This window comes from Poeciliopsis prolifica, unplaced genomic scaffold (genome assembly GCF_027474105.1).
Source record: "Poeciliopsis prolifica strain line A6 unplaced genomic scaffold, Auburn_PproV2 SCAFFOLD042, whole genome shotgun sequence".
Classification (NCBI taxonomy): Eukaryota; Metazoa; Chordata; class Actinopteri; order Cyprinodontiformes; family Poeciliidae; genus Poeciliopsis; species Poeciliopsis prolifica.
The window spans coordinates 4,480,411-4,492,798 of record NW_026562417.1 but is presented as its reverse complement, the minus strand read 5'-3'; the positions used below and the strand labels follow the sequence as shown (position 1 = coordinate 4,492,798).

General features: G+C 40.5%; 1 protein-coding gene across 1 annotated transcript in view; it reads left to right on the top strand.

The window, feature by feature from the left end:
• The window catches only part of scube1 (signal peptide, CUB domain, EGF-like 1), an 88,234-nt gene that overhangs the window by 46,929 nt on the left and 28,917 nt on the right, over positions 1-12,388 (top strand). Inside the window, exons 7-8 of the mRNA XM_055055533.1 lie at positions 2,078-2,167; positions 8,299-8,415. Of these exons, the coding sequence (XP_054911508.1) occupies positions 2,078-2,167; positions 8,299-8,415 (207 nt within the window). The remainder of the gene's footprint in view (positions 1-2,077; positions 2,168-8,298; positions 8,416-12,388) is intronic.

Here is a 12,388-nt window from a genome sequence, read left to right as displayed (position 1 = left end):
ATTTTAATCTTTGCATTCTTATCAAGAATGTCATAAATTTCTGAATTCATCCTTGCTTCAGTTATATTAAGCCTGCCACACCACAATGTTCTCATCTTCAAACTTGTGGTCTTTCTAAAGCTGGGTTCCCAAAGTGGGTCCCTGAGGGCCGACATCCTGCAGGTTTTAGTTCTCTCCCTGGTTCAATGCACCTGGATCAAATGATGGCTCATCAGAAGGCCTAAGAAGAACATTGACATGCTGAAAAGGTTGTTGGTTCCTCCAGGGAGAGAACTAAAATGTGGAGGATGCCGGCCCTCAAGGACCAACTTTGGGCACCCCTGTTCTAAAGCCTTTTGTGGAGCTCTTTGTCTCGATACTTAGTGGATGAATTAGTGTTGATCTCTTTGTATGTGTGGGTTACTTGAGTTGCTACCAAACATCTGGTGTGAATTTCACTTCAACAGCCCAGTCACAGATATGTTCACTATGAAAAACATTGATGTTTTCAATACTTATTTTCCCCGCTGTGGGTCCCTAAAAGAACTTACCTTTCTACTGGTGCGCAACCATCTCCTAGTCCCACAGACTGCTGGGACTTTTCCCTTGCAGGCCTTTTGCGCGCACACACACACACACACACACACACACACACACACACACACACACACACACACACACACACACACACACACACACACTTACATTTTATCTCCCTCTCTGACAGATTTTTTTTTCACACACTCTAGCCAGCAGACACTCAAAAGCTGGTATGCACCAGCTTTTGATTCAACAATCACACATTCACACAACCGCATTTCACCCAGTTAGCCGAGCACCAGAAAGCCTCCATTCATTGCTGAGTGTGCTTCAGAGAATCCTTCACTTGCACTGGAGAAAAAGGTAGCAAGGTGGGGCGAGAGGAATGGAAGGGACATTAATTGTACCCAGTGGCTGGCCCCATTGCCCCCCCCCAAACCCATAAGACATCAAAGGCCTTTCTCTTTGGAGCAAGTGGCGCTCATTCATTGACTGATGCTAATTCAGGCCTTAATGATTGAAGCCCAGTTAAAGGCTGGCTCTTTCTCTCAGCCCCGTCATCCAATGCAGGGATGCATGCCACTTTAGTCACAATCAGTCCACTTACTCTGATTTGCACTGTTGCCATTTTTCCTCCACTGCTGCAGTCCAGCTTTTGGGAATGTGGTTTATCAAGCATTGACTGCTAGGTCCGGTTGTGATTTGATCGATAGACAAACAGGCAACCAGCACTGCCCCAGACCACCTGCCTTTCTTTTATTTAAAAACGTTTCTGAGTCTCTATGCATGCCATCCATCCAAAATTTTTCAGTGTGCACCCATCATATACCCCTCCATGTTTCCCCCATTGTAAAGTCAAGATGAGACTTCAAACTTTTTTCTCCTGCCCCCCTGTGTGTTCTCCAGTCCCTCTGTCATCTTGTCATTTCTCTGCCCTCTCTGTACTAATTGCCCTCTCACGCATCGCCCTTGTGCTCTTCCTCGCATCATCGTGCAATTTTCCGTGGCCATCTCCTCGCTCTCGTTCAAAGCAGCTTCTCTTGGAAATGCCGGACGCTTTTTCCTCTTTTTTTTTATTTCCTCCCTTCCTTTTCTTACATGTTAAAATGAGGAAACGATTGCCTGAAAAAATGTGTGGCTGTTTGTTATGGAACATTTAAACACCATCGCCAACAGCAAGGTCACGATCAGAATCAAAATCCAAATGTTCACCCCCAACTGATGCCTTCCAAAAAACTTGATAGAAATGTTTAAAGCCCGGAACCTTCTTCTTCCCCTCTCCACCGTTTTGCCTTCCTACTGCTTCATTAAGCTACTGATCCTGATCCGTTTCATTATTTTTGATTTTTTTTTGCTGCAGGGGATTGATGACTGTTTGGGGATTAACACTCTAACAGGGATTTTGGTGCCTCTTCATCGCTTCTTGCTTCTTGGCTTTGGTTTTAGTTTTTTTTCTTTTTTTTTGCTCAGACGCCAAAGTTAGGGCTGAAGGTCTGGTCAATTGGGCTTCTCATTAACCTGCTGCTCACTGTTTGTCCCCTTGTCACTTGTGTTTTAGAGAAAGATGAGGCTGCAATTGAGAGCTCTGAGTTCAATGCCACGTCAGTAGCTGATGTGGACAAGCGGGTGAAACGGCGGCTACATATGGGTAACTCTTTTCTTCCTCTTTCTATGTGTTGCCATGCCGCTTGTGCTTGTATCCCCCCCACACCCTCTCGAGTTCACGTCTCTCCGTTTCCCTCTCGTTCTCCTCTTTTCTATCTTTATTTTGTTCAAACCCTCTGGTGCACGCTGTGTCCACCCAAGAGTCCCCCAATGAACACAACTGTAATTAAAACTGTTTGTGAAGAAAGACTAAAACAGACCATTATCCTTTTGCAATCCCTTTTTACCTTAGTCACCAAAGTTTTGGTAGACTAATGGTTTCCCAGTCACTAACACAACACCTTACTGCAAATGTTCTTTGCTGTTTTCTTTTGCAGTAATTTCCAACTTCCCACATTAGAAAAACACAAGCCCGCTAACTTAACTCTGGTTTTATGTGGTGGTTATTTAGTGAACGTTATAAAAAAAAAAAAATCCTTAAAGCCTAGCAGTTGGAAAGGAAAACAAAAAGCTCCTTTCAAGAATATGTGGCCTTCAGAAATTTCAGCTGGTGGGCTGCTTTTGGAAGGATGGTAACTTTTCTGATTTCTCATTTCTCTGGGAAATGAGAGGAATAAGAGGATTTAGAGTTTGGTAACCAAACATGATTTAAAATAAAAAAGTCATCTGAGGGGAAGAAATATCCTGTCATAACTCAAATTTGCAAGTTGAAACTCACATGCAGGTTCAGGAGCTTCAGACAAAGTTTTGTTGCTTTTTTATCTTCAACCAAACCTTTCAAAAATCAAACTTGTGTAATAATTTCTTACAAGTAAAATTAATTTTTGCACACATAAATTCTTATCTATGGATGCAGAAACATGAAATTTATTGCGTTGCCCTACAACGCAATAAAATTGAATCACAAGTACACATTCTGATATGCATGCACAACCTTTATATACCATGGATTTTTTCACTTCCACACATTCCCACCTACATATGGACAAAGAATCATTTCTCTGCCATTTTCCTTTACAAGGTTCCAAAACTCGATTCTCAACTTAGTACAAAACATAAATGACTGAAATTTATACCCTTATGTTAATGACAATTTAGTCACTAATGACACTAGGGTGACATTTGCTTTGGATCTTCTCATCTGCAGCAAACTAAAAGACTATTTAGAAGATCTGTTTTTGTTTATGATATACTCTCCATTGTATAGCATAACAACTGATCAAAGGTAAACTTTGTTTTGTAAACTGGGATAATTCAATTTGGTGTTTTGTTTGTTGTTTGGTTTTGTGAGCATAGCTTTCAAAACATATGAACCAGGCAACATGTGGATGGAATACACTGAGATGAAGTCGTTTGTGTCACAGTTTATGATTTATGATCCTGAAGTAAGAACAACTCTTCCTGCTTCCAGAAGGGAGACTTTCTGTGTTCTCACAGTTTTCATCCAGTTCGTTATTATGAACTGGATGCATTGCAATAACCAGTTTTAGAGTCTGTGCATTGATACACAGACTAAAGACATGTGTCGGTTGAATTGTTCCACCTTTACTTCAAAGTAGGGTTTATAACAATCTCAGTGAAGCTTTTTCCCACCAGTTGATGCTAATCCTTTAGCATCAACTGCATTAGCTGATTTTATTTCCACCAGCGAATCAGAGTCCACCATCTTCAAAACATTTCCACATTGGCACCAAATGGGTATGGATCATGCAAAACGACGATCACTTCAAAAGTTCATCACCATGTTTGAGATTTGCAAAATGAATAGTTGCTGTTAGGCTAATGTGAGCCCAGTTTCTTTTCTTCATCTATTGTCTGTTTTAATTTGAATAAAATTGGCAAAGTTGGAGTAATGCCACGTTCACAGGACAGGATTTTGAAATTGTCAGTCGATTTTTGAAACGTGGGAAACCACACGCCTGACAATATCAATCCTAGTTTTAACAGATTTGGTCGTTCAGTGTGTAATGTCAAGCCAAATTCACTCACCAACATTCAGATGCCAGACCACAAATCTTGAGAAACCTCTCAAGACTAAACGGGAGTTCAGAGTAAACAAACATGCCGATATTTGTGAATTATGTTGAAAGACAAAAGAAAAACAATGCGAAGGTGTCTACACATCTACCAGACTTTCTGCTGCACCATGACATTGTTTTGTCATATCACATTCAACAGTCTGCATTCTCACTTTGTCTTTGGGGAACATCACACACACTTTGCAACATCGGGCCAAGACAATCCAACATATGAACATCCCCGATTTTAGATATAAGCAAGATGTCACAGCTTACAGAGCACCAGACTAGACAGAGCTTCTGTGGAGAGGAAAAACAGCAGAGAACATAACTTAAATGTTGGGAAAGAAACCCAGTAAATTATGATAAATTGAAGAGCAGGTAAAGAATGTTGCAGGTCAAGAGAAGTGGTCAGTTAGTCCTACAGCAGCCTGCCTGACCCTGCCAGACCACACATAGAAAAACATGAGGGAAAACATCCAACCGTGTGGATGACTGTGTAGGACTACAACATGATGTTTTCAGATTATTTTCTTTTTGGAAGGTACTCTGAAAATTTAATGAATAAAATTCTTTACCATTCTGTTCAAGTGTCATACAAAATGACATTTGTCACAAACTTTAGTCGGTGAAAACGAATTTTAAAAGACATTTACTTAATTCTCTTTTGATTAATCCAGTGTAAAAGTATTTTGTGATCCTGTGTGGAGATATGTATCCAAATGTCCTACAGATCCTTGGAATGATATTGAATGATATCCAACATCATTCCTAGACTGAATAATAGTTGACTCTTTGAGTTGAAAAAAAGTCAACGTTTGTGTTTCTTTTTTGGCTTAAAATAGAGATGTTATAATATTGCAACACACCGTATTACAGGGATAATATGCAGAATAACTACATAGATAGTTCAACTATAAGCTTTATCAAAAGAACATTTTCAACCCTAGTCTTAAATGTAGACAGGTTGTCTGCCTCAGACTAAAATTGGGAGCTACTGATAACTAAAGGATCTGCCAAAGAAAGTTTTTTTAGAATGTGGACACTGTACGATGTCCATGTCCACATTACAAAATTTGGTCATGATGCTGCTACATCTTTAGCATCGAGATGCTATTTCAAGCTTGAATAGCTTCACAACAGTTTCTAATAGTTTTTTTTTGTATCTTTTTATTTTTTATTATATATATATATATTTTTTTTTTGAAGCAACCAATAAACCCTCAGTGAGCCAAGAACAGCAGCTTCATCATCTATCATCATTGTTTGTCACTAGTGCATCACATTTACAGACAGACCAAAAACACACAAACAAAAGTTACAGCTCTGGTGTTTTATAATTTAAAAAATACATTTTGAAAGAAGAAGGAAAGAGAAACAATTAATTGCATAAAAGTCTTTTACGTGTTATAATCTATGTAATTAATTAATCAAAATGAATGTGTTAAAGTCCTAATAGTGTCACCTGTTGTCATGGGAACAGTGTGGTTCAGAGTGGCTCAGTATAGCTCAGGTCCAGTCAGTGAAGAACTGGCATTGACTGAAATGGTAGCGCCTCTCCCACCACCTCTGTCTTCCTCCACCACCACAATGTCTGATGTTGTTCACAGGAAAAGTCAAATTCTCTTTTCTGTGAATTTGAAATCCAATTCAGAACTTCTCCTTTGTGGCTTCAATGCCCAACAACAATGCCAACTTAATAAAAACACTTAATGCATGATGACTTGACAATAATAAAAAAATCTGAGCCTGTTTGAATGCATCATGGGAGCATAAAAGAAAGAGCCTTCAGTCCAGACAGGCCTTTCACGAGACAGAGATAGGACGTCTTCCTGTCCAGTCTGAGACACTGCTCAATAGACACACGTTTAAGAGTTTGGTATGTTTCCGATAATAAAAGTTGATTTTATTTGATTTTGTTAATCTGTCCACACACATATATCCCCTCCTGCACCTCTCCAAACTCTAAGGTCCATTTCAAACCCAGTCTCAGACTGTAAGACATATGCTGTTAGAGAGTCTTGGAAAAGGAGGCTGAGGGTGGTGTGAGAGGCTTGTCCAGCACATCAATCAGGCCAGGCGGTTCGTCTCTGTTCCTACGCTCAGCTTGGCCCTGGGGCTTGGCTGGGCGTGGTCCGCAGAGAGGGGGCTCTGCAGGACTCAGCTTACCTCAGCTAATGATAGGGCCCACTGTACTCAGTATAAATCACTTTGACCCATAAACACCACCTACACACACAAGAAATCCACATGTTCACCTTTACTCTCACATAGAAAGTCTTATTGATTATGTATGGTTATTCGGGCATGTCGACCCACAACATAGTGCAGACTGACTCCCTCATGCACACACACACGCACACACACACACACACACACACACACACACCCACCACACACACCACACACCACACACCCCACACACACACACACACATGCAAACAGTTGTCAGAAACCTGAGTTGGAAAGGGGAAGGGGAAGGGGACAGGGTGGTGCTAATACCCTAAAGCACCTAGCAGACAGGCTGCCTAGATGATGGAGTGTCTTTCCTTCCTCCTTTTGCAATATCTTTCTCCAGCCCATCATCTAGGAATCCCATTGCCTTTATTTGGGATAAGTTTGACATTTAAGCTAGTTTACCGATCAGAGCTGTGACATAAAAAAACCCCACAAACTATAAATTGGTACTCAAGGGGGACTGATGTGAGAGGACATCTTGGGGTTGCATGAGCAAAAACATCTTTAACATCTATCGTGGCTGACTTATGGCGCATATTCAGTTCTACGCTTCTGCATTAACTCCTATCAATGGATATGTTTACAACCCGAGTGCGTTTTTCTCCTTCCCGGTTTTAATGAATTTAAGCATATGCCTTCTTGACATTTTAATTGAACAGTGCCAAAAATTTGGGAAACATTGCCAAATAACACGCTGCTGTTATTCTACAACAGCCCTCTAAATTCCAAAAGATCTTCCTAGGGGGGATTGGATTTGGAAACTAGATTTTGGGATTGTGTGTTTTGAATCTGACAGTTGATGAGAAAATTCCAAACTTCTGTTCAAACCAGGATTTTCTCTTGAATAAATGAAGTGAAGCCCACCAAAAGCAGAGCAGTTACTAAGGAAAACCTCTTTATAGAGCCATAGCTTTAATTAATCCCTTTCAACAAACATGAGTCAATGTCAAATTTCAGCCTCCTCAGCGATTCTGAAGGCCCGTTGGGTCGGGGCTGACTGAGCTTTGCTAAAGCAACAGTAGCTTAGCAGCTAAGCTAGAGTTACCATGAGCTTGTGTTTGCTTTAGGATCAGCTTAGGCAATATTCACAAGTCCCAGCAAACATTATCTCCACCATGTACAAGGACATTTTTTCACGAGAGGTCCTGCAGAACCCGGACTCAATAGCAGCTTTATTTTTTTCACTATCTCACCTGAACTGTCATGTTTAGTGTGAGTTAATTGGTTTCTTTTCACTTTTGGAAGCTGGACCAACCTTTCTTCACCCTGCCTCATCAGCACAAAATTATGTGTTGTTGAATAATTCTCTGTTAAAAAGAACTTCTTTTCCAGTCAGGGTTTATAAGCAGATGGTATTTGTCTTTATAAGGCAACTGAAATGTCTCTGACATTTCCTCGCCTCTGTGTGGACAAAGCTACATGAGGAACCACATTGGGATGTGCGGGCATCCCTCCGTGTTGTTTTTGTATTCTTCTACCCGCATGAAGCTTTGCCACCACTAGGACTGCACAATATGTCGCAAATATATTGTTGTCGCAGTGCCAGTGTGTGCAATATTCATACTGCAAAGGGCTGACTAGATTGCAATAATTGTTGTCTAATATATTTTAAGCTATCTGTATGTTTTTATGCTAAAATAACATTTAGCCAAGAGACTCAGCAAATGCTCACACTGGACAAATAACAGCCACAAATGACAACAAATATATTAGAAAGAGAGGCACATGCTACACCTGGTATTGTCAATATTTACCATTATTATTGTCATCACAATATCTAATATCGTGCAGCCCTAGTCACCACCCATATCATGTCCAGTTTCAATAGCAACACGATGCTTTGGTAGGAAATGGAAATCAACTGTGTGTGTGAACAGGTCATTTGTGTTCTTCCATCTTTCTCTTCAATCCTTTACAGAGAGCTGCGCTGTAAACAACGGTGGCTGCGACCGGACATGTAAGGACACAGCTACAGGGGTCCGCTGCAGCTGCCCTGTGGGATTCACCCTGCAACCAGATGGCAAAACCTGCAAAGGTTAGTAATAAGTGAAATCAACTGTCTATGTGAGCAGTATGTGAGTTCTGTAGAACTGGGTACTGCCATGCCCCTGTTCTACAAGAACATCCGAAAGAATTCACGGTTAGCCTCTCAGTGGCTGATCTTGGTCAAACACATTCCAAATATCAATGAGTGTTTTTAGTCTGAAGCGATTTTGAAAGCTGTCTTCAGCCATTGGAATCCATAACTTTATTTCTTTTTCTGTTTTTGAGCAGAAGCAGAATTCTTCTGTGTTGTATGTAAAAAAAAAACAATATTTGACCTTGTATTAAATTGTTCTGCAGTTCAACACAATACACAATCCTCCTAGGCAAAATGTGTTGGCCATCATAAAGTCGAAGAAGCACCATAGTCTCCACAAAGCTTCTTTGCAAGCACCTCAAGCAAGCATAAAAATGACGCATCGGTAATTGAGGAAATTATTTTTGAATTTTTACTCATAAAAAACTGTTGATGGAAATGGGCAGTAATGTGTTTTTCTAAGCATCCAGATTGGAGGAGCATAAAAAAAATAAAAAAAAAACGATATAGAAATCCCTACGATTATTAAAGTAACTGGATTGTGGTTAGAATTCAAATCTTGGAAAAACAAATGAAATACTCCTGACATCTTTACGAAATATCAAGTTTATTTTTGATGAGGTGACAAACAAACGGCATGTCATCATGGCCGACGGTCAGAGCTCTTACAGTACCCTCATTCATTCATGGCCACCTCTGCTTCCTCCTCTCCTCCACATGCATTGGAAGCTGGACTACTGGGACACTTCCACCCAACCACATGTCACGACTTGTTCTTAGACTAGTCACCATGGCGACTGTACATGTTGGTCATGTGACATCAGCACAGAATATGGATACTTCATGGGAGATGTTTGCTCTTATACATTCAATAATACTGAGTGTATGAGAGTGAAAGAGAGAGAGAGAAAGAGAGAGAGAGAAAGAGGGAGAGAGAATTGTGTGTGTTTGCAAAATGAGTGTCAGGTAGTGTGAGAATGTGGCATGTAGGTGTGTGAAACCTTGGAGCCGGAGCCGTCTCAGGGCTGCCAGGCAGACGACGCGTCGGCAAACTTTGAGATGTTTGAGCAGAGAGGCCCACGCTGTCCGTTTCTCCCTCTTCACCCCCCCTCCACTCCCCTGCAGACATGACCGCAGTCATACAAACAGCGCCATCAAGCTGCAGACTCTGAGTACATCAGTCCTTGTCAGATGATTTGGCACCCGCACAAAAATCGTGTTTTGCAGAATTGGCAGATTTTGCGGTGACGGTTCGGGTTGATGGTAGATCACCGTGCGGAGCGGTTCAGATCCGTGAGATTTCAGCACCAAGAGCTTTATTAGGATACAACAGCAAACTAATTGTATTTCAGTGTGGGCTTGTGTCCACATCAACAGAGGTGCAGCTCTTTTCTCACATGACTTGGAATATCAATATTCTTAATATCAAAGAATATTGAAACCTTTTGAACTGTTTTTATGGTTTTTTGAGAACATGAAAGCAAGAGTTTCAGTTGCAGTAAGTAAGACCTAAAGTGTGCCATAATGTCCAGGCATGTTTGATATGAAGGGAGTTTGCTACTCATAGTGCCACCAGTGCAGAACTTGCTCATCACTGGCAGCAGCTGGCTGTAAAGACTTTTACAAAATTACCCAACTACTGTAACCCGACCTCCTAAAGAAACACGTCTGTCCAAGAAAAACTTTGAGGACTGACTGACATGAAGAGCAAAGAAGGAAGAGCAGAAAAGTAGGGCTGAAATGATTCTTTGGATGATTCGAGTACCTCGATTATTAAAATTTCTTGAGGAAAATTTATTTGCCTCAAAGCTTCGTTAATTTATGTTTTATTACTTAGCTGAGTAGTTGATGGTCACAGTGTAAGTGCAGCTTTACGGACGAACCACTCAATAAATTTGAGATCATCCCGGTCTCAACAATCAGTCTCAAAGTCATCGTGGCAGTACGTGGCTGGTAGATAAGTTTCTGAGTGTGATGAACAAAAGTGCCGTAAATGTCCCGTATTGCATAGACAGCACTATGCTATGTATCCATAGCTTTGCTGTTTATTTTATATACCTACCAATGACGTCTGCAGGATGAGGCATTGGACCTCTATGTATCTAAAATATTTTTGAAGACTCTTGTGATAATATGTTGTGCATGTCATGATTTTTCTTCTTTTTCATATGTATAAACATGCCACATTTGTGTGATTTAGACTACGCATGAATAAAACCTACATTTTCACTAACATAACCAACATAAAATGTAATAATTCATAAATGTCATGTGTTAGGGAGGTCCAAGGATGGAAATGCATGCACTAATTTTGCAGGAAAAAATGTGGGATTAAATGGGTTTGTCTGTCACCCTGGTCTATTTCGTTTGTTCACCTTCCCCAAACCCCACTCCAGACATTTCCCATTTTCTCAAACCCAAAGCTTCACCGGCATGGGGCAAGGTGAGAATTCATCTATTAAACTGACTGAAGATGAATACATAAACTAAAAGCTGGGGCAGAGACATTTTTTATGAGCGTATTTGTGAGCCTGCCTCTTTATTATTAAATTGAATATAACTTCAGATTCTTGTATAATTTTTCTTCAGGTTAACTTATAAAATGAGCCTATTATTGTTACAGGTTAGTTTTCTAAACTACAGAAAAGTAACTTTTAAGGATGCTCAAAAATGAAAAACTTGGTTGATATTGATATCGGATAGTAACACTGGTGTTATGCCAGATTTACCAATATTTTACTTTATAATTAAAAAAAATCTGATTACTCGATTAATCGTGAGAGTAATAAATAGGTTGGAGTAGCTCTGTTAACTCTGACTAGTTCTTCTCATCCTTTTTATTTATTTATATTTTTTTCTTGAGTCATTGCATGTTTGGACTCTCACTTTCAGACAGTTGCCACAACACATACCCATGGTAACTAAGTATATATGTTTTTACAATTTGGAGCAGCTGATTAGCATCACAAAAGCTTAAATAATAACTGAACAGCAAAAGGCGTAATAGATGCAGAGCAGAGAGAGAAGAAGGAAGTAAAAACCATAACGAACAAGAATCCAATCTCTGACTCCAACGACTCTCTGTCTGGATGTTTCATTATACGGCCAGACAGATTTAAAGGGGAGCGACAAAAGCAAAGGAGGTGAATTAGCGGTGCCAACAAGTGATGGAATCATCGAGACGTTTTAGAGTGGAACATTGTCTCTGCTGCCTGGACATTGAGCTGCCAGCGTGTCATGACCGGTGTGAGAATGTCATACAGCAAATCTTCGGTCAGAGGCTTTTGTAGATTCATTGCAAGGCTGACTGCTGCTGAGCTCCATTAGCAAATCCTTGAAGATGCTTCGAAAATATGATTTCCAACATTTATTTTCCCATTGGGATAAAAATAAATGTTTTTTATTGAATTTGAATTAAACTGATGAGTCAAACTGCGTGCATTTGCATTATGTAGAAGTGGAGATAAAATGTCTTTGTGTGCTCCAAAATGTCCTCTGGTCATGTTTTGCTGTAGTGGAAGCCAGCATTTACAGACGGAGTGCCTTCAGTTGGGCTTGCGTTGAGTAGAGAAGATGGATATGAGTTCAGGCCAGCTGTGCCTCGCCCCCTCAGGCATCCTCAGTCTGCTCCTCAGGAGGAGAGTCATGGGCAAGGCAGTTCACATTGATCTGTCAACATGTACAAAGTCTGCAAGACCACCACCGTCACCATCAGGTTACACACTGACCTCACAGCTTCGCTTCCCTAACATGATCAGTCATTATCGGGATACCACACTACCACTTTCCCCTGAAAGGAGTCTGACTTTACTTGGGTTTGAAAATGATCTGAATGAACTTCATGACTTGCAAATCTTCAGTCAGAGGCTTTTGTAAATTCATTGCGAGATTGACTGCATCAGCAATTCTGAAGATGCTTTGAGAACAG